Source organism: Anomaloglossus baeobatrachus, chromosome 9 (genome assembly GCF_048569485.1).
Source record: "Anomaloglossus baeobatrachus isolate aAnoBae1 chromosome 9, aAnoBae1.hap1, whole genome shotgun sequence".
NCBI classification, from domain to species: Eukaryota; Metazoa; Chordata; class Amphibia; order Anura; family Aromobatidae; genus Anomaloglossus; species Anomaloglossus baeobatrachus.
Genome location: NC_134361.1, coordinates 44,722,593 through 44,744,904, shown reverse-complemented (window position 1 = coordinate 44,744,904; position 22,312 = coordinate 44,722,593). Strand labels below are relative to the sequence as shown.

At 51.7% G+C, this 22,312-nt stretch overlaps 1 protein-coding gene across 1 annotated transcript in view; it reads right to left on the bottom strand.

Moving 5' to 3' along the window:
• Window positions 1-22,312, bottom strand: part of CCDC9 (coiled-coil domain containing 9) — a 117,509-nt gene that overhangs the window by 69,974 nt on the left and 25,223 nt on the right. The window contains exons 5-11 of the mRNA XM_075323669.1: window positions 20,690-21,091; window positions 20,513-20,596; window positions 18,923-19,093; window positions 17,589-17,770; window positions 17,291-17,343; window positions 15,977-16,097; window positions 14,663-14,780 (exon numbers count right to left, since the gene is read on the bottom strand). Coding sequence (XP_075179784.1) covers window positions 14,663-14,780; window positions 15,977-16,097; window positions 17,291-17,343; window positions 17,589-17,770; window positions 18,923-19,093; window positions 20,513-20,596; window positions 20,690-21,091 — 1,131 coding nt within the window. The remainder of the gene's footprint in view (window positions 1-14,662; window positions 14,781-15,976; window positions 16,098-17,290; window positions 17,344-17,588; window positions 17,771-18,922; window positions 19,094-20,512; window positions 20,597-20,689; window positions 21,092-22,312) is intronic.

The window sequence follows — 22,312 nt, the reverse complement described above, 5'->3', positions numbered from 1 at the left end:
GTCAGAATCAGAGCCCTTATCTGCCACCTCCGCTTCATCCTCTAGTGAGTCCTCATGCTGAGACCCTGAACACTGTGATGAAGTCGAGGGAAGCTCCCGGCGAGCCCGCTTAGCCGGTCTGGGACTGCGGTCCGTGTCAGAGTCCTCACCGTGGGACCTATGAGTCGCCCCAGGAGCACTTTGCTGCGCCGACCGAGGGGGGGTCTGAGGGAAAAGGTTCAACAGTGCCCGGGGCCTGTGTTACAGGTCTGGACTGCAAAGCTTCTAGTATCTTAGCAGACCATTTATCCATAGACTCAGAAAGTTTGTCAGCGAATACTGCAAACTCTGTCCCTGTCACCTGGACAGTGGCAGCAGGTGGTTCCACCTGGGCCGAGGGTCCCACCAGTGGCAGAGGCTCCGGCTGAGTGAGTGTCACAGGGGCCGAGCATTGCACACAATGAGGGTAGGTGGAACCTGCAGGTAGCATAGCCGCACATGAGGTACAGGTTGCAAAGTAAGCCTGTGCCTTGGCACCCTTGCTTTTTGCGGACGACATGCTGTTGTCTCCTCTTAGAGCAATCAGAGAGGGTATATAGCCAAAGCACTAGTGCGGCCGTACAGAGTAAATGTATACAGTATAAGCATATAAATATACACTTCGGCACCCAGTGGGGCAAGCACCTAGTAACAGGTGCGGCTTACCGACCGCCCTCAGCGTTTGTGTGACCACCAGATTCCCTGCCTGTGCCTCCCAGAGCTGTGGAGCTCGTCTCTGAAGTTCTCCAGCGTCAGAAGTGCTGATAGGAATGGCTGCCAGCGTTCTGAGAGGAGGAGGGAGCCGTGGGCGTGCCTTAGAAAGTGCGGGAATCTGGTGCCCCACGGTGCTCAGTGAGGGGGGAGGAGGATACTAAGTATGCTCCAGCCCTCAGCGCTGACGTCCAGTGCAGCGTCCCGCCCTTACCCCTGACTGGCAGGCCCGGGGGCGGGAATATGCAGTACTAGGCCGCAAAAGCCGGGGACTAAAGTTATAAGCTCGGCCGGCAAACAAGCGCGGTCAGCGCGGTAGTCCCGGCGCACAAACACAACCAGCAGCTGCTGCAGCGTCCATTAGACAGGCGCTCTATGCGCCGTTCCCAAGGGGACACAGAGTACCTCAGAGGAGCAGGGCCTGTCCCTGACGATACCCGGTCTCCTGTCCAGCAGATTCCCCCAGGGGCTGCGGAGGGAGCACGGTCCCAGTGCCTGGTGACCGATTAGGATCCCACTTCACCCAGAGCCCCTAAGGGATGGGGAAGGAAAACAGCATGTGGCTCCAGCCTTTGTACCCGCAATGGGTACCTCAACCTTAACAGCACCGCCGACCAGAGTGGGGTGAGAAGGGAGCATGCCGGGGGCCCTGTTATGGGCCCTCTTTTCTTCCATCCGATATAGTCAGCAGCTGCTGCTGACTAAATTGTGGAGCTTGCGTGCATGTGTGCCTCCTTCAACACAAAGCATAAAAACTGAGGAGCCCGTGATGCACGGGGGGGTGTATAGGCAGAGGGGAGGGGTTTACACTTTTTAAAGTGTAATACTTTGTGTGGCCTCCGGAGGCAGAAGCTATACACCCAATTGTCTGGGTCTCCCAATGGAGCGACAAAGAAATTCTCTTTTTCTTTATCGTTCCTTTGGGAGACCCAGACCATGGGACGTTCCAAAGCTGTCCCTGGGTGGGAATAAACAGAAAAAACTAAAAAGTAGGCGGAGCCTAACTTCACAAGTGGGCGACAGCCGCCTGAAGGATGCGTCTGCCCAAGCTCGCATCTGCCGAAGCATAAGCATGCACTTGGTAGTGCTTCGAAAAGGTATGCAGGCTAGTCCAAGTGGCAGCCTGACAGACTTGTTGAGCCGTAGCCTGGTGCCTAAAAGCCCAAGAGGCACCGACAGCTCTGGTCGAGTGTGCTTTGATCCCCGGCGGGGGAGGCACAAAGAAGGGAATTTTGTTTACTTACCGTAAATTCCTTTTCTTCTAGCTCCAATTGGGAGACCCAGACAGTGGGTGTATAGCTACTGCCTCTGGAGGCCGCACAAAGAACTACACTTAAAAGTGTAAGGCCCCTCCCCTTCTGGCTATACACCCTCCCGTAGGAGTACGGATTCCTCAGTTTTAGTACCAAAGCAAGAAGGAGGAAAGCCAATAACAGTTTCAAAAACAAATTCAATCCGATAACTAGATCGGAGAACTTAAGAAACAACGTGAACAACATGTGCACCCGAAAAAACGAAACCCTAAAAACAGATAGGGCGGGTGCTGGGTCTCCCAATTGGAGCTAGAAGAAAAGGAATTTACGGTAAGTAAACAAAATTCCCTTCTTCTTTTTCGCTCCTAATTGGGAGACCCAGACAGTGGGACGTCCAAAAGCAGTCCCTGGGTGGGTAAAAAGATACCACATGAACGGGCTGTCATACAGCCTCTTCCTACAGGTGGGCCACCGCCGCCTGAAGGACCCGTCTACCTAGGCTGGCGTCTGCCGAAGCGTAGGTATGCACTTGATAGTGTTTGGTAAACGTGTGCAGACTCGACCAGGTAGCCGCCTGGCACACTTGCTGAGCCGTAGCCTGATGCCTCAACGCCCAGGACGCACCAACGGCTCTGGTAGAATGGGCCTTCAGTCCAGATGGAATCTGAAGCCCAGCAGAACGGTATGTGTGAAGAATTGGTTCCTTGATCCACCGCGCCAGGGTGGATTTGGAAGCTTGCGATCCCTTATGCTGACCAGCGACTAGGACAAAGAGCGCATCCGAACGGCGTAGAGGCGCCGTGCGAGAAATGTAAATCCTGAGTGCTCTCACCAGGTCCAACAGATGTAAACCCTTTTCAAATTGGTGAACTGGATGCGGACACAAAGATGGCAAAGTGATATCCTGATTGAGATGAAAGGAAGAAACCACCTTGGGAGAAAACTCTGGAATTGGACGCAGTACTACCTTGTCTTGGTGAAACACCAGGAAGGGAGATTTGCAAGATAACGCCGCCAGCTCGGACACTCTTCGAAGAGATGTGACCGCTACAAGAAAAACTACCTTTTGTGAAAGCCGAGAAAGGGGAACCTCTTTCAAGGGCTCGAAAGGCGGCTTTTGAAGAGCAAGGAGAACCTTGTTCAGATCCCAGGGTTCCAATGGCCGTCTGTAAGGAGGAACGATATGACAAACTCCTTGGAGAAACGTGCGTACTTTAGAAAGCTGTGCCAAGCGCTTCTGAAAGAATACGGATAACGCGGAGACTTGACCCTTAAGCGAGCTAAGGGACAAACCTTTTTCCAACCCAGACTGCAGGAAGGAAAGAAAAATTGGCAATGCAAATGGCCAGGGAGAAAACCCTTGAGCCAAGCACCACGCTAAGAATATCTTCCACGTCCTGTGATAGATCTTAGCTGAGGATGGTTTTCTAGCCTGTCTCATTGTGGCAACAACTCCCTGAGATAAACCTGAGGCCGCTAGGATCCAGGACTCAATGGCCACACAGTCAGGTTCAGGGCCGCAGAATTCAGATGGAAAAACGGCCCTTGAGACAGCAGATCTGGACGGTCTGGTAGTGCCCACGGTTGGCCTACCGTGAGATGCCACAGATCCGGGTACCACGACCTTCTTGGCCAATCTGGAGCGACGAGTATGGCTCGCTGGCAGTCGGACTTGATTTTCCGGAGAACTCTGGGTAACAATGCTAGAGGTGGGAACACATAGGGGAGTCGGAATTGCGACCAATCCTGAACCAAGGCGTCTGCCGCCAGCGCTCGGTGATCGTGAGACCGTGCCATGAAAACTGGGACCTTGTTGTTGTGCCGTGACGCCATCAGATCGACGTCCGGCGACCCCCAGCGGCAACAGATCTGTTGAAACACGTCCGGGTGAAGGGACCATTCTCCTGCGTCCATGCCCTGGCGACTGAGAAAGTCCGCTTCCCAGTTTTCCACGCCTGGGATGTGAACTGCAGATATGGTGGACGCTCTGCTTTCCACCCACGTCAAAATCCGCTGGACTTCTTGAAAAGCTTGGCGACTGCGTGTTCCCCCTTGGTGGTTGATGTACGCCACCGCCGTGGAATTGTCCGACTGAATCCGAATCTGCCTGCCTACCAGCCATTGTTGGAAGGCTCGCAGGGCAAGATAGATTGCTCTGATTTCCAGAACATTGATCTGCAAGGTGGACTCTTCCTGAGTCCACGTCCCCTGAGCCCTGTGGTGGAGAAACACCGCTCCCCACCCTGATAGGCTCGCATCTGTCGTGACCACTGCCCAGGACGGGGAAAGGAACGACTTTCCCTGTGACAATGAGTTGGGGAGAAGCCACCAACGTAGAGAGTCCTTGGCAGTCTGAGAGAGGGAGACAGTCCTGTCGAGGGACGTCGATTTCCCATCCCATTGGCGCAGAATGTCCCATTGGAGAGGGCGCAGATGAAACTGCGCGAACGGGACTGCCTCCATTGCTGCTACCATCTTTCCTAGGAAATGCATGAGGCGCCTCAGTGAGTGCGACTGGCTCTGAAGGAGAGATTGCACTCCAGTCCGTAGCGAGCACTGCTTGTCCAGTGGAAGCCTCACTATCGCTGATAGAGTATGAAACTCCATGCCAAGATAAGTCAGAGATTGGGTCGGGGTTAGATGAGACTTTGGAAAGTTGATAATCCACCCGAAAGTCTGGAGAGTGTCTAGCGCCACCTTCAGACTGTGTTGGCATGCTTCTTGAGAGGATGCCTTTATAAGCAGGTCGTCTAGATACGGGATGACCGAGTGACCCTGCGAGTGCAGAACAGCTACTACTGCTGCCATGACTTTGGTGAAGACCCGGGGGGCTGTTGCCAGACCGAAGGGTAACGCTACGAACTGTAGGTGCTCGTCGTGTATGACGAAACGTAGGAAACGCTGATGCTCTGGTGCAATCGGCACGTGGAGATACGCATCTTTGATGTCTATTGATGCTAGAAAATCTCCCTGAGACATTGAGGCTATGACGGAGCGTAGGGATTCCATCCGGAACCTCCTGACTTTTACGTGTCTGTTGAGCAACTTCAGATCCAGGACGGGACGATACGATCCGTCCTTTTTTGGGACCACAAACAGATTGGAGTAAAAACCGTGACCCTGTTCCTGAAGAGGGACGGAGGTCACCACTCCTTCCGCCTTTAGAGCGGCCACCGCCTGCAACAGAGCATCGGCTCGGTCTGGTGGTGGAGAAGTTCGGAAGAAACGAGTTGGCGGACGAGAACTGAACTCTATCCTGTACCCGTGAGATAGAATATCTCTCACCCAACGGTCCTTGACGCTTGCTAGCCAAATGTCGCCAAAGTGGGACAGCCTCCCACCGACCGCGGGTGTGGGCATCGGAGACCGCAAGTCAGGAGGACGTCGTTTTGGCAACGGTTCCTCCGGCTGGTCTTTTTGGGCGTGACTGAGACCTCCAAGAATTTGAACGTCTCTGGTCCTTTTGAGTCTTTTTTGACGAGGCGAATTGGGACCTGCCCTGTCCTCGAAAGGACCGATAACCAGACTGACCCCTCCTCTGTTGGGGCTTGTTTTGTCTGTGTTGCGGTAAGGAAGAGTCCTTACCCTTGGAGTGTTTGATGATTTCATCCAAACGCTCTCCAAACAATCGGTCACGAGAAAAAGGCAAATTGGTTAAGCACTTCTTGGAATGAGAATCTGCTTTCCAATGTCTCAACCACAGAGCCCTACGCAAAACAACTGAGTTGGCTGACGCCACTGCCGTGCGGCTTGTAGCGTCCAGAACAGCATTAATCGCGTACGACGCGAATGCCGCCATTTGCGAGGTCAATGGTGCTACCTGCGGGGCAAATGCACGTGTGACTGAGTCGACTCGCGCAAGCCCGGCCGTGATAGCTTGGAGTGCCCATACGGCCGCAAAAGAAGGCGCTAATGACGCTCCAATCGCTTCATAGATGGATTTCAGCCAGAGCTCCATCTGCCTGTCAGTGGCATCTTTAAGTGCCGCTCCATCTTCAACAGCAACCAAGGATCTAGCTGCAAGCCTGGAAATTGGAGGATCCACTTTTGGACACTGGGTCCAACCCTTGACCACCTCAGGGGGAAAAGGGTAGCGTGTATCTTTAAGTCGTTTAGGAAAACGCCTTTCAGGATAAGCGTGGGGTTTCTGGATTGCGTCTCTGAAGTCAGCGTGGTCCAGAAAAGTGCTTAATGTACGCTTAGGGTATCTGAAATGGATTCTCTCGTGCTGCGAAGCTGACTCCTCTACAGGAGGAGCTGGTGGGGAAATATTCAACATCTTATTGATGTTAAATATAAGATCATTAACTATGGCGTCACCATCTGGTGTATCTAGATTGAGAGCGGTCCCAGGATCAGAATCCTGATCAGTTACGTCCGCCTCATCACCCATAGATTCATCCCGCTGGGATCCAGACCATTGAGATGAATGTGAAGGCCCGTCATAACGAGCCCGCTTAGGCTGCCCGGGGCCATCGTCCGAGTCAGAGTCTTCACCCTGAGGTGTAGATGCCCGTCCCGGAGCTAGGAGCTGAGGGGGACCAGGGGGCAATACATGCACAGTGTCCGTGGTCTGAAGTACAGGCCTAGCTCGCAATGTGTCAAGAATTTGTGACATAGTGAGAGACATTCTGTCAGCAAAAGCTGCAAACTCAGTTCCTGTCACCTGGACAGCATTCACAGGTGGTACACCCTGGGACACGTCCAGCAGAGGTCCCGACTGTGCAAGCGCCGCAGGGGCCGAGCACTGCACACAATGGGGGTCCGTGGAGCCTGCCGGTAGAAAAGTCCCACATGCGGTGCAGGAAGCATATAATGTCTGTGCCTTGGCACCCTTGCGTTTTACGGGCGACATGCTGCTGGCTCTCTGCATGTGAGAGAGTCTATAGCCAAAGGGCGACCAGCGCTATGTAATACTAAGTATTTGTAGCAACAAAATACTAAGAATACTACGAGCACAAGAGGGGGTGAGCCCTGAGGGCTGCTTACCGCCCGCTGAACAGCGGGTAAGAGGCTGCAGAATGCCTTGTCTGGGTCTCCCCGGCTCCCCTCTGCAGCTCAGCGTGTCAGCAAGAATGGCTGCCGGCTTATGTGGAGAGGGGCGGTCCGTGGGAGTTCCCAAACAAAAGTGCGGGAACAGTGTCCCCTCTGTGCTGACTGTGAGGGCTGGAGTATGTAAAAACGACTCCAGCCCTCAGCGCTGATGCACTGGCCAGCGTCCCGCCCCTCTCCTGACTGGCAGGTCTGGGGGCGGGAACGAACGAAAGCAGGCCGCAAAAGCCGGGGACTCGAGTTATCAGCGCGGCCGCCGTAAAAGCGCGGGCCGCGCTGAAGTCCCCGGCGCACTACAAGTGCCAGCCGCGCCGCTGTTCCAGCGGCCGGCGCGACCGAGTCCTAGACGTGGGCAGCGTCCCGCCCCTCTCCTGACTGGCAGGTCTGGGGGCGGGAACGAACGGAAGCAGGCCGCAAAAGCCGGGGACTGTAGTTATCAGTGCGGCCGCCGTAAAAGCGCAGGCCGCGCTGAAGTCCCCGGCGCACTACAAGTGCCAGCCGTGCCGCAGCCCCAGCGGCCGGCGCGGCCGATTCCCATACGTGTGCCTGCTTCAGCTAAGCTGAATGAGGCCATGGCACAGGCGCCGCAGCGCTGATGTCCCCCGGCGCACTACAACACCCAGCATGCTGCGGTGTGAGCGCCAAATGCACGGGGACACAGAGTACCTTAAGGAAGCAGGGCCATGTCCCTGATGTACTCCGCTCCATCCAGCATCTTCTCCAGGGGCTGTAGATGGAGCACGGTCTCAGTGCCTGGAGACCGGTAAATCCCACTTCACCCAGAGCCCTGTAAAAAGGGATGGGGAAGGAATCAGCATGTGGGCTCCTGCCGCCGTACCCGCAATGGGTACCTCAACCTTACAAACACCTCCGACATAAGTGGGGTGAGAAGGGAGCATGCTGGGAGTCTGTATAGACCCTCTTTTCTTCCATCCGACATAGTCAGCAGCTGCTGCTGACTAAAAACAATGGAGCTATGCGTGCGTGTCTGACCTCCTTGCGCACAAAGCTAAAACTGAGGAATCCGTACTCCTACGGGAGGGTGTATAGCCAGAAGGGGAGGGGCCTTACACTTTTAAGTGTAGTTCTTTGTGCGGCCTCCAGAGGCAGTAGCTATACACCCACTGTCTGGGTCTCCCAATTAGGAGCGAAAAAGAAAAGAGAGGTGCACCGCCTAAGCGCAGCGGTGCGAGACACATAGATCCGGAGAGCACGCACCAGATCTAGAGTATGCAGCGCTTTCTCAAAGCGATGAACAGGGGCCGGACAGAAGGAAGGCAAGGAAATATCCTGGTTAAGGTGGAAAGGAGAGACCACCTTAGGAAGAAAGTTCGGGGTCGGACAGAGAACTACCTTGTCTTGGTGAAAAACCAAAAAAGGTGACTCCGAGGAGAGCGCAGCCAAATCAGAGACTCTCCTGAGAGAAGTTATGGCAACTAGAAAGGCCACCTTTTGAGAAAGACGATACAAAGAAACCTCCCTAAGGGGCTCGAAAGGGGGTTTCTGCAATACCGTGAGGACCAAGTTAAGGTCCCAGGGATCCAAGGGCCGCCGATAAGGCGGAATGATGCGAGACGCACCTTGCATGAAGGTGTGGACCTGAGCCAGCCGGGCGAGACGCCGCTGGAGCAGCACTGATAGAGCTGAGACTTGTCCCTTGAGAGAGTTGAGGGACAGTCCTAGCTGCAGACCGGACTGTAAAAAAAAGACAGAAGGGTCGGCAACGAGAATGGCCAAGGAGAATGGCCGGACGAGAGACACCAGGACAGGAAAATTTTCCAAGTCCTGTGATAGATCTTGACGGTGGAAGACTTACGGGCCCGAGTCCTAGTGGAGATGACTTCAGGAGGAATACCAGAAGCCGTCAAAATCCAGGACTCAAGAGCCACGCCGTCAATTTGAGTGCCGCAGAATTCGGGCGGAAAAACGGACCTTGCGAGAGTAGGTCTGGACGGTCCGGAAGATGCCACGGCATCTCCACGGACAGTTGGAGCAGGTCCGGATACCAAGCTCGCCTGGGCCAGTCCGGTGCAATGAGGATGACTCGACGGCCCTCCATTCTGATCTTGCGCAGGACTCTGGGCAAGAGAGCTAGAGGGGGAAACACGTAGGACAGACGAAACTGGGACCAGTCTTGAACCAGAGCGTCCGCGGCGAAGGCCTGAGGATCGTAGGAGCGAGCCACGTAAATCGGAACCTTGTTGTTGTGACGGGATGCCATTAGGTCCACGTCCGGAGTGCCCCACTTGCGGCAGATTGACTGAAACACTGCCGGGTGCAGGGACCACTCGCCACCGTCCACGGATTGACGGCTGAGATAATCTGCCTCCCAGTTTTCTACGCCAGGGATGTGGACTGCGGATATGGTGGACTTGGACTCCTCCGCCCATTGAAGAATGCGTTGGACCTCCAACATTGCCAGGCGGCTGCGTGTCCCGCCTTGGTGATTGATGTAGGCAACCGCTGTCGCGTTGTCTGACTGGACTCGAATGTGCTTGCACGCCAACAGGTGGTGAAAGGCTAGGAGAGCTAGAAGCACAGCTCTGGTTTCCAGCACATTGATTGAAAGGGCTGCCTCGGACGGAGTCCAAGTGCCCTGTGCTCTGTGGTGGAGATGTACCGCTTCCCAGCCGGATAGGCTGGCATCCGTGGTGAGAATCACCCAGGACGGAGTCAGGAAGGAGCGCCCTTGGGACAGGGAGAGGGGTCGAAGCCACCACTGAAGAGAGCTCCTGGTCCGTGGCGACAGAGCCACTAACCTCTGTAAGGAGGAAGGCCACTTGTCCCAACAGCGGAGAATGTCCAGCTGCAGAGGACGCAGATGGAACTGGGCAAAGGGAACCGCCTCCATGGACGCCACCATTTGACCCAGCACCTGCATCAGACACCTGAGGGTATAACGGTGGGGCCTCAGGAGAGAGCGCACCGCTAGCCGGAGAGACTGCTGTTTGTCTAAGGGCAACTTCACAAGTGCCGGCAAAGTCTCGAACTGCATCCCTAGGTACGTGAGACTCTGGGTCGGAGTCAGAGTGGATTTGGGAAGATTGACAATCCACCCGAATTGGGCTAGGGTGGCGAGAGTGAGCGAAACACTCCGCTGACAGTCTGCGCTGGATATACCCTTGACCAGAAGGTCGTCCAGATAAGGAAGCACTGCTAACCCCTGGAGGTGCAGGACCGCAATCACTGCCGCCATGACCTTGGTGAATACCCGAGGGGCCGTGGCTAACCCGAAGGGGAGAGCCACGAATTGGAAATTATCCTCTCCTATCGCAAAACGTAACAAACGCTGATGTGACACTGCGACTGGCACATGTAGATAGGCATCTCTGATGTCGATGGACGCCAGGAACTCCCCTTGGGTCATAGAGGCAATGACTGATCGCAGAGACTCCATGCGAAAATGCCGCACCCGGACATGCTTGTTGAGAAGCTTGAGATCCAGGATGGGCTGTAAGGTACCGTACTTTTTTGGAACTAGGGAAGAGATTTGAGTAAAAACCTCTGAACCGTTCCTGAGCGGGAACTGGGACAATGACTCAGTTTGCCTGCAAGGACGCCACGGCCTGCGAGAAGGCGGCGGCCTTGGAGCAGGGGGGAGTTGAGAGAAAAAATCTGTTTGGGGGGCTGGAAGAGAATTCTATCCTGTAGCCGTGAGATATGATGTCTCTCACCCACTGATCGGAGACTTGCTTTAACCAAGCGTCGCCAAAGTGGGAGAGCCTGCCACCGACTAAGGACGTGGCTGGAGCGGGCCGAGAGTCATGAGGAAGCTGCCTCAGTGGCAGAACCTCCTGCGGTCTTCTGCGGACGCGCTTTTGGGCGCCAGTTGGATTTCTGATCCTTGGCTGAGTTAGCAGACGAGGCGGAAGGCTTAGAGGATGACCAGTTGGAGGAACAAAAGGAACGAAACCTCGATTGATTCCTACCCTGGGCGGGTTTCCTGGTCTTGGTTTGTGGCATGGAAGTACTCTTCCCGCCAGTAGCTTCTTTAATGATTTCATCCAGCTGTTCACCAAACAGCCGTGAACCAGCAAAAGGGAGCCCAGCAAGAAACTTCTTGGAAGAAGCATCTGCCTTCCACTCTCGAAGCCACAAAATTCTGCGGATAACAAGAGAATTAGCTGAAGCCACCGCAGTGCGGTGAGCAGCCTCTAGCATGGCAGACATGGCATAGGATGAAAAAGCTGAAGCCTGAGCAGTTAAGGTAACTATCTCAGGCATAGATTCCTTGGTGAGGGAATGTATCTCCTCTAGAGAAGCAGAGATGGCTTTGAGAGCCCACACTGCTGCAAAAGTCGGGGAAAACGCGGCCCCCGCAGCTTCATACACAGATTTGGCCAGAAGGTCAATCTGACGGTCAGTGGAATCCTTAAGTGAGGTGCCGTCAGCCACCGACAACGGTCCGGGCTGAGAGCCTAGACACCGGAGGGTCTACCTTTGGGGAGTGACACCACTCCTTGACCACCTCAGGTGGAAATGGAAACCGGTCATCAGAACCACGCTTTGGAAAGCGTTTGTCAGGACAGGCCCTGGGTTTGGTCACAGCGGTCTGAAAACTGGAGTGGTTAAAGAACACACTCTTCACTCTCTTAGGCGAGGTAAACTGATGTTTTTCTGCCAAAGAGAGTTGCTCCTCTGATACTGGCGGATTGAGATCCAGCACAGAATTAATAGAGGCAATCAAATCACTAAGATCTGAGTCACCCTCAGAGAAATCGATGGGATACATAGCCTCCGAGCCCCCAGTGAGGGCATCCTCCTCATCTTGAGAGTCAGCTCTTGAGACAGAGCCGTGGGATGGGGAGGGGGAGGAAACCCTGCGCCTTCTCTTAGCAGGACGGGGTCTGGGATCAGATGATGAATCCTCCGTGAGCTCCGATGGACGGAGGTCAGAGGATAGGAGTCCTCTGTCAAGAGTATTAGAGGCACCCTGTGAGGGGGGCTGATGCATATTCATCAAAGTCCTGGACAAAAGCCCCATGGACTCAGCAAATGACTGGGATATGGACCTAGAAAAGGACTCTACCCAGGCCGGGGGTTCAATCACAGGCGCAGCAGCAGCCTGAGAGACCACTGGGGGTGAGACTCCAGGCTGTGGTACCGCCAAGTTAGAGCAGACATCACAATGTGGATAGGTGCTCGGCTCAGGCAGCAGGAGCTTACATGCAGTGCATGCAGAATAAAGCTTTGGAGCCTTGCTCCTTGTGTGAGACATGCTGCTGGAGTGGGGGCTTTGCAGAGAATGAACCCCAAGGAGAATATACAGAGGTCCACAACCGGAGACCGGCTGTGGCTTACCAGACCGCTGAGCGCGGTGTTGTGTGCCCTCCAGATCCCGAAGCCCGGTCCCCCAGTCGCAGCACCTCAGCAGAGATGCAGAGTGCAGAGAGTCCCAGAGCAGAGTGAACTCTGCGTGAGAAGAGGGCGTTCCTATAAAAGAGCGGGAACTGGAGGGCTATAGAGACCTGCAGGGAAGTCCCTCCCCTGTGTGGAACGGCCGCCGGGAGGAGCCGAACCTGTCCCTCTGCATGAGTGACATGCGAGGGCAGGAAAATGAAACTAGGCCTCCGGCGAAGCCGGGGCCTAAATTTAAGCGGCGAGGCCGACAAGCAGGCACCATCGGCGCGGTTCTCAGGCAAAAGCTAGAGAATCCGCCGGAAAAGTTAAAACAATCACATACAGCATACTCTCCCCTTACAATAAAGAACCGGGACCTACAACATAAACGTCTCAGGTACTTAGCTGATGAGACGCAGGGCCATGTCCCTGGGGATGAGTGCTCCGGTCCAACAGAATCCTCAAGGGGCTGTGGATGGAGACCGGACTCCTGCCAGGCATGGAGACCGTGCTGGCTCCCACTTCAAGCCAGAGCCCAGAAGGGATGGTGAAGGAGCGCGGCATGTAAGGCTGCAGCCTTGTAAATCAACCTTAACAACACCGCCGACACAGTGGGGTGAGAAGGAACATGCCGGGAGTCCAGACATGGACCCGCTTTTCTTCAAACTCTTTCCAAAAGTCAAACAAATCAGATGAGAATGCATGTGTGGATGTATGCCTCCTGAACACAAAGCAATAAACTGGCTAGGACTGGCTACTAGGGGGTGTATAAGCTCAGAGGGAGGAGCTACACTTTTAAGTGTAGTACTTTGTGTGTCCTCCGGAGGCAGAAGCTAAACACCCATGGTCTGGGTCTCCCAAAGGAACGATAAAGAAAAAGCGCTTAAGCGTGAAGAATCACCCCCGGCAATTTTCCGTTTTTTTGCTCCCCTTCTTCCGAGAGCTGTAACATTTTTAACTTTCAGTCAATCTTGCCATGTGAGGGCTTGTTTTTGTTTTTTTTTGCAGGACAAGTTGTACTTTTAAATGAAATCATACGTTTTACCATATAGTGTACCGGAAAACGGCAAACAAATTCCAAGTGCGGAAAAATTCCAAAAAAAGTGCAATTGCATGATTGTTTTGGGGGTATTTTATTCACCGTGTTCACTATATGGTAAAACTGATGTGTCGGTGTGAAGCCTCAGGTCGGTGCGAGTTCACAGACACCAAACACGTATAGGTTAACTTTTATATAAGGGGGTTAAAAAAAAAATCAGACGTTCGTAGTAAAAAAAAAAAAAAAATTAAAAAAATAGCGCACTTTTTGCGCCATATTCCATGACCCATAGCGTTCTCATTTTTCAGTACCTGGGGCTCAGTGATGACTTATTTTTTTTTGTCTTGAGCTGACATTTTTAATTATACCATTTGTGCACAAATATTACGTTTTGATCGCCTGTTATTGCATTTTGCGCAAAATTTGCGATGACAAAAAAAAACAACGTAATTTTGGCATTTTGAATTTGTTTGCCAGTACACCATTTACTGATAAGATTAACTGAATTTATATTTTATATTTTCATAGGGCAACTCTGAAGGCGGTGATACCAAATGTGTATATTTTTTATTTTATTTTTTTTTAACTCTTTCATTTTCAAATGGGGGGTGATTTGAATTTTTTTTTTCCTTTTATTATTCCCCCTTGGTGGCTATAAGAATCAGCAGTCTGATCGCTGATTCATTTCTCCTGATCAGAGCAGCATCGCTCTGATCAGCAGAAGTGCTGCGTTCTTGTTAACATCTGCTGCTCTGTCGGCTGTAACAGGAACTACGTCATGACAGCGACAGGAGTCATCACATGACCCTGTGCTACCATTGGCTTCCTGTGATCGCGTCACGGGGCCTCCGATGGCAGCGGAGAATGGCACGTTCCCTGCTGTGGCGCTTTAAATCGCGCTGTCACATTTTTGCAGCGCGATTTAAGGCGTTAACAGGCGGGGGTGGATCACGGATCCATCCGTGCCTGCGAGGCACACATGTCTGCTGTTCAAATCAGCAGAAATGTGCGGGAATCACCGCAGTAGCAGGTGATGATCACCCGTTCATGATTTAGGACGTAGCGCTACTTCCTAGGTCGTGAAGAGGTTGTATTAAAAAAAAAAGTTCAAAAAATGCAAAAAGAATTGACCAAAAAGATGCCTAGGCGTGTCCTGAAGAGCCTTTGCTCCTGTAAAACTCAGCGGGTTAGCGGACGTCAGTGTGCACAAACCCTTCATTACCCAAAGCATGCAAATCACACTACGTACCGCTTTCTCTACACAAGTCTCCTTCTCTTTCTCCTCTGGTGGCAGAGGCTTGTCCTGTTTGTTTCCAACATCATCCTCCTCTTCCTCCTCCTCCTCCTCCCACCGACTATCATGCATGCTAGAAGAAAAAAAGAAAATTGACCATTTGGCTCATTAGCTCTATACCCTCTGTATAATAATAATAATAATATTTATTCATTTATATAGCGCTATTAATTCCACAGCGCTTTACATACATTGGCAACACTGTCCCCATTGGGGCTCACAATCTAAAGTCCCTATATGTATGTCTTTGGAGTGTGGGAGGAAACCAACGCAAACACGGGGAGAACATACAAATTATATAGGTATAATACATGTATACGGCCATATGAGAATCAGGCATTTACTTTCTCCAATTTTACACTTCTACATGACAACTGCATAAATGGCAAGTATCCAAATAAATCTTATTAACAGAAGTGCTCCATTTATACTCCACATCACCCATCAGGATAGGTGACAAATGCATGCTCACTGGAGGTTTGACCACTGATTACAAGAATGGTGTTCCCCTGTCCCCCGGATGTGCGACCACTGCTCCATTCACCGTGTATTTGCCATCAATGGTGTCCTAGTGGTCAAACCTCCATTGATCATACATTTACCACTTGTCCTTTCAATAAGGCCCCCTTCACACATCAGTGATTCCGGTACGTATGATGCAGTTTTCATATGTACCTACCGGAGACACGGACATACACAGACCCATTAAAATCAATGGATTCGCGCACAGGTCCATGTTTTCACAAGGACGATGCGACTGAATGGAGCACATACGAGTCTGTGTGTTCCGCGCGGAGACAAGTCCGTTTTTCTCTGGCGGCACTGATGTAACACGTCCCACACAATAATGTGACACGTACCAGAGAAAACACGTGTCTTTGAAATAAAATTATTTTCTATACTCCTTTGACTCCAACTCTGCTGTCTTTGACGCTGCTGTCACTTGCTTCCGTGTCCGCTCATTATGCTCATTGCATATTCACTGCACCGGGGACCCGGAAGCGACAGCAGCGCTGGAGACAGGTGAATGCTGTCAGTGTGCTAGCTGGATGTCACATAGATCGCACAGGGACAGCACACATGTGCCAAAATCACAGCACAAGGATGGGCCATGCGCACAGTCAATACGGCCGTGCAAAACACAAACGTTTTTCACGGACGTGTGAATGGGGCCTAAGAACCACTTTAGGGAACTGCGTATATAGCAGCGAATCCATCTCGTGCTTGATGGCAAATCATTTTGACACTTTACATTTCAGAAGGACCCACCTGTAGGGTTTATTCCCAGATCTTCCCTTATTCTGGTTCCTCCTTTGTGTCGGTCTTTTAAGACTTTCTGAAAGGAACTCGGCCATAGTTAGCGGTTTGGGGGCTCCTCGCTTTCCTTGGTCTGTCATAAAAAAAAACACTAAAATTAACACGGCATCACAAGGATCACTGGTCACATCATCATCATCCACCACCACCATCTCCGCTGTCACCCATCCTCACACATCATCGCAGCCATTGCCGTCATTATCGTCCACCCTCACCACTGTCGCCCACCACAGCCATCACCCACCATAAGGATTCAGTGTACAAGTTCTATAACTTTCTAATGTACTTTTTGTTTCAAATGCTAATAGGGATGATCGAATACCTCAAATATTCGGCTTTGCGAATATTTGCCGAATAGGTCACCGCTATTCAACTATTCGCGAATATTCGATGCGTAATGTAAGTCTATGGGAAATCCGAACAACAACTATTCGGAACTATTCGAGCTTCCCATAGACTTACATTGCGCATCGAATATGCGCATAGCGGCGACCTATTCGTCGGATATTCGAGAAGCCGAATATTTGAGGTATTCGATCATCCCTAAATGTTAACCATTTTTAAAGATCTCTGCTTACTTCCAGTGAATCGAAACATTTATGCTTCAACACAGAAGCTGCCATCTCCCCTACAAGCATTCAAGAGGAGTGTACCGGCAGACCTGTGGGGGTCCGGCAGGCGAGTGCTTCTTACATTTTCTATTGGGTGGGGAGAACTTGTGCCTGTTATACAGTTGGCACATCAGGGAGCAGATACTTTGAGCCCCTAAGGGTATGTGGCGCACGAGTAGGACCCGCTGCATCATGGATGTGGCGGGGTCCTGACCTGCGAGGCCACGAGACTCCTCCGCAGGAGACCGTAGCTGTCCATGCCCACGATCCGGGTTCAGGCAGTTGCGGTCTCCCTGCGGAGAACACTTGCGACTTCGCAGCAAAGAAATGTCAGTTCAGTTTATGCAGCGGGCCACACACGCACAGTGGGCAAGGGATTTCTAAGAATCCATCCACTGTGCTTGTAACATACAAAGCAGCAGTTTGGACACAGCTGAAACATGCGTCCAAAACGCTGTGGACCCAGATTGTTGGCACGTACTCTAAAAGTCTGTACTATAGCAGCTCTACATGGACGTAATCAGGCCAGGAGCTTACAAGACGGTTTCCATTCATTGGCAGCAGCCAGAGGTCTTAAAATGGCAAAAACATTTAATGTACATCAGAAAACGTCATGACTCATTACACATTGGAAAAAATCTGAAATTATACTCACCTCTTCTGCTAACTGGTTCCTCCTCTACATGGGGTGTACCTCCCTCCTTAAACCTGCGAAAAAGAATAAAAGGTGTCACACCTGGAGAGTCAGCGGTTAATAATATGCGATGATTAGAAAACCGCGAGACCCCATCTACAGGTTATATATGGTACTGCACCATTCCCCGCAGCGGCGCTGACCTGCATTACTACGCTAGACTAAACCTACAGACAGGCTTTGAGCCGATTTTTGGAAGAAGGTTTTTATTGTTAAATCATGGACGACCGATCAATTCTCTCGAACTCTGGCTACATACATGGAATCGTTTTTTTCTGCATCCCACTCTCGCCTCCACTGCCCGGTGGGCTTCCTGTGCCGTGCCAGTCTCTCCTGATCTATCTGGTCTCGCTCTTGTTTCCACCGTACGTATTCTGCGCGCTCTTTGCCGGTCATCGACATGGTCATGTCCATCTGATTTTTTCCTCTAGGTCTTCGCTCCTTTTTTTTTAATAAAAAGTAGATCGTGAGAATTTGGGATAGCGGAGGCTCAGGTGTAGAAAGAAAACAAAAAGTCTTAAAGGAGTCTGTTGGCACATAATGACTGTTCAAACCAAACACAGGCGCTCCGTGCAACCCTTGGCATCACTGAGCAGTCTAGTGCACTTTGCCACCTGCTATATTTCCAATCCAGTTCTGCCCGATTTTGGCTTCTATAAATCTAGAGCCATTAATTAAAGGGAACCTGTCAACAAAATTTTCGCTATTAAACTAAAAGACTCCCCTTCTGCAGCTCCTGGGCTGCATTCTAGAAAGGTTCATCTTGCTGCTGGCCCCCCTTTCAAACCTAAATAAACACTTTATAAAATGTTACCTTTTGCTATGGTAATGAGGTTTGTTGGCCCCGTGGGCGGGCTGTATTTTGTCTGTTATCCCCCCTCCTGCTGCTGTTCGCTGTCCCCCAGTGTTTATTTACATAGATGAGGCCGCCGCCCTCATCTTCCGCAGTGCTCCTGAAGTCTCGCGCACGCACAGTGGCACTATCGCGGGACTAAGCACTGTTGATGTTATTGCGCAGGCGTGAGATTATGGGCTGGTACTTGGATGACATTCACTGCGCCGCCCATAATCTCGCGCCTGTGCAATAACATCACCGGCGCTCGCGATTTGAAAACAGTGCTCAGTCCTGCGATAGTGCCACTGTGCATGCGCGAGACTCCCGGAGCACTGCGGAAAATGAGGGCGGCGGCCTCATCTATGTAAATGAACACTGGGGAACGGTGAACAGCGGCAGGAGGGGGGGGATAACAGATGAAATACAGCTCGCCCACCGGGCCAGCAAACCTCATTACCATAGCAAAGGTAATATTTTATAAAGTGTTTATTTAGGTGTGAAAGGGGGGCCAGCAGCAAGATGAACCTTTCTAGAATGTAGCCCAGGAGCTGCAGAAGGGGATTCTTTTAGTTTAATAGCGAAAATTGTGGTGACAGGTTCCCTTTAAGGCGGAGATAGATGGAAAACAAGTAGTTGGAATGATGCACCAAAATGCTTGGCCACAACAAGGGTGCACTCAGCGCCTGATGGCTTAAAGAGTCATATTTGTGCAGAGACTCCATTCAACTACGCACGTTTCCCAAAAAACCTACACTTACATGGCTCTCCTTCTCTCGGTCCATTCCAGTTTTAACCTTCTCGAAATCAGGGCCGCCCCAATTTCTGTTGTGTCTGCGGCTTCCCTCCTTCCTATCGACATCGGCGATGGGGCCCGTCCTTCTGGGATCGTCAAGGAAGTTGCGGATTGGGTTTTTCTCCCTCACGCCGTCCTACAAGAAAGAAACGCAGAAGATTATGGAAGCAGAAACGTAAATGAGATTTTACAACTCGTTTCCAGGCTGCAGATTTTTTCCGCACAGACATTGACCGGTGGTGCGTATTTTTAGTCAATTTTTGTTAAAGGGAACCTGTCAGGTGCAATATGTACCCAGAACCACAAGCAGTTCTGTGTGCATATTGCTAATCCCTGCCTAACCGTCCCTGTATATAGTGGCATAGATAAAAGATCTATAGAAAAAGTATTTCTAAAGATCCTTTATCGTATGCTAATGAGCGCGGGGACTAGTCCCAAGTGTGTTAGTTCCCCTGGCTAGTCGGCTCCATTAGCATGTTAGCACACCCACAGGGGTGTACTAACATGCTAAAGAATGTGCAGCGTCAGAGGATGACCTCACTCACCTCTCCACTGCCATCGCGCCTGACACTGGATTTCGGCTCAGTGTGCACTACTTCAGTTTGAAGACAGGACGCGTACACCCGGCTTCACAGTGCGCATGACCGAAACTCCGGGGTCATGCATACTGAGCCGAAATCCAGCGTCAGACGCAATGGTGGCGGAGATGTGAGCGAGATCATCCTGTGACGCTGCGCATTCATTAGCACGTTAGCACACCCACAGGGGTGTACTAACATACTAATGGAGCTGACTACCCGGGGAACTAACGCCCAGGGGACTAGTCCACTCGCTCATTAGCATACAATATAAAATCTTTAAAAATACTTTTTCTAAAGATCTCTTTATCTATGCTACGAAATACAGGGACGGTTAGGCAGGGATTAGCAATATACACCCGAACTGCTCGTGGTCCTGGGTGCATGTTGGACCTGACAGGTTCCCTTTAAGGGGATTCACTGCACAGGTCTCTGCGGACATGTAACACGTGCCGGATTTGCTGTGTACAGATCTACCTAAATAGAGCTTTGGCCGCCAGTGTGATGTGTACTGCTGTCCCCGACAGATGATTGTCCGGGTAGTTAAGAATCCAGCGTGTCTGATTTCACACTGCTGACCCTTTTTTTTCCACACTGCTGACCCTTTTTTTTCCACACTGCTGACCTTGACCCCTAAGATAGGTTGCCACCAGAGGTGTCCGGATGTGGCTCTCTTATGGGGAGCACTCAGCTGAGCAAGTTCTTCTGTGTATGCAGAGATGGCTGACAGTCAAATCATCGACTGACAGCCATCTAGTGTGTATGGGGGCTTCAGTGCCCACACAATTGATGTCTGTACACTACGGTTTGGAGTGTGTCTGACAACAAAAATGCTGTCCGTTTTCAATGACAACGAGCAAAGTTTAAACTGTTACCAAAAACCAGTCACCTTTGATGATCGGTCAATAATTTACATTGCTTTTAGAAATAAAAAGTGGGCAAATATGGACCCAGAAAAGACGCAGGCCGGAGCTCACCCTTCGGCTTCTTTCATACTCTGCAATCTTCTCCATCTCTTCATTCATCTTCTCTATATTCTGCTTCCTCTTCTCTTCCCATTCCTGAGAGAAAAACCACAATTAAAAAAAAAAAAATCTAGAAATCATAGAACAGCAAGGAAAAAAAAAAAAAAGAAAAACGTTTAATTTCCATACCTTGACTTTTCTATCAGGTCCTGGAACCCCCTCCACAGGTCCTCCATGTCCTCCGCCTCGCATGCCGCCACCACCCCTGCCTGGACCTCTTCCACCTCTGTCCGGTCCCCTGGGGGATGATGCCCATCGTTCTCCAGGAGGATCATCAGTGGGCATCCTAGGGCTTCTCTTGGACATATCAGCGGCTGGATGCCTCCGTCCTCTTGTTGCCCTTTCGGATGGATGAATATCCCCCTCTCCTTTAAATGGCTCTGCATGTTTATCCCCTTGGGGGGGTCGTCCACCTGAGAAATATCCGGTACGGCCGCTGGTCCGCTGAGTGGGACTTCTAGGAGAGGTTTCAGAACGTGGAGGAGTGTGCAGGGCTTTGGGCGATTTGCCATCATTTACTACTCTCTTCTCCTGAAATAAAAGTTGCAAAAGTTTAATCGGGAGGTAACAGAGAAAAGTAGAAGACGGGTTTGTAATGCCGCGCCAATGATCACCAGTCAGAGGATCAGATTCATGTATCTTTATTGTTGCATAGGTCTACGCGTTTCAGGAGCTCTGCTCCCTTCCTCAGGACCGTCAGAAATAAGACAACATCAAATCTCTTAGCTATTGAATTCATCAATACAACAGAGCCCCAACACCTCGTCACGGTATTCTCTACGTTGGGGTCCCTAGCTAATGTGTGTCCTCTCTTGCAGTTAAAAAACCTACTATGTATGGGAAGCTGAGACCCAGGCTATATATGAGTGCCACCCCCACGTCAGCAGCCGGACTGCTCGGATCCGGACCTGCGGTAGCTCGAGGGGTCTCAGGACCCGGGGGTTGTGTGGCCACTCAAATAAAGGGGGGCTATGTACAGGGGATGGTGTGGAAAGTTCGTAACGCCACCCGCGGTGTGTGGTAAGGGTGAAGTACCACCGCTGCGGCTGGGAGTACCCGGTGGCGATGGTGTGGACAGCCAGGTGTTTAACCCCTACACGGGAAGGGGAACATGCCCCGGGAGTCGGTGATGGTGCTGGGGAGGTGACGTCGGGCCGGTAAGGGTTAATTGCGTACTCACTCAGTCCAATAACGCTGACGCTGACAACCGTGGTAAACCAAACTTCTTGATGCCAGTGCAGCAGGGAGGAAGCATGCCTGGGTCCCGTGCCCGTTGGTGTTGCTTGTGACCTTGACCTTGGCACCTCTTTCTGTAGTTGGTCCCTTTCAGCTTAAAACTAAACGGGTCCCGCTCACCCGTATGGCTAACAGAGTGAGCTTGCTCTCAGGGTTCGCGCTTGGGATTTTCTGGACTATGCAGTGAGAGTCCTATCCCCCTCGTTGCGCTAGTACCCTAATTTTGGAGCGGGTGGAGAACAGATCTTGAAGGCTCCGTCCTCGTCGGGTGAATTACCAGGACGCATGAAGCTACTTCATGGCCTGGGGTCCACGTACCCCGCCGTGCCCTGGCCCCTGCCCGGTGATGGCACAAGGTCGCCGGCTGTCCTCCTCGACAGTCCGTGCCCCTTGTCACGATCCCCTGTGACCGGGGTCCAGCTCCTACCAGGCCCAGACCAACGTCTGCTACCTAGTATACGAGGAGCCCAGCTCCTGATCTCTCCACTTGAGAGTCACTCCTCAACTGTCTCCTGA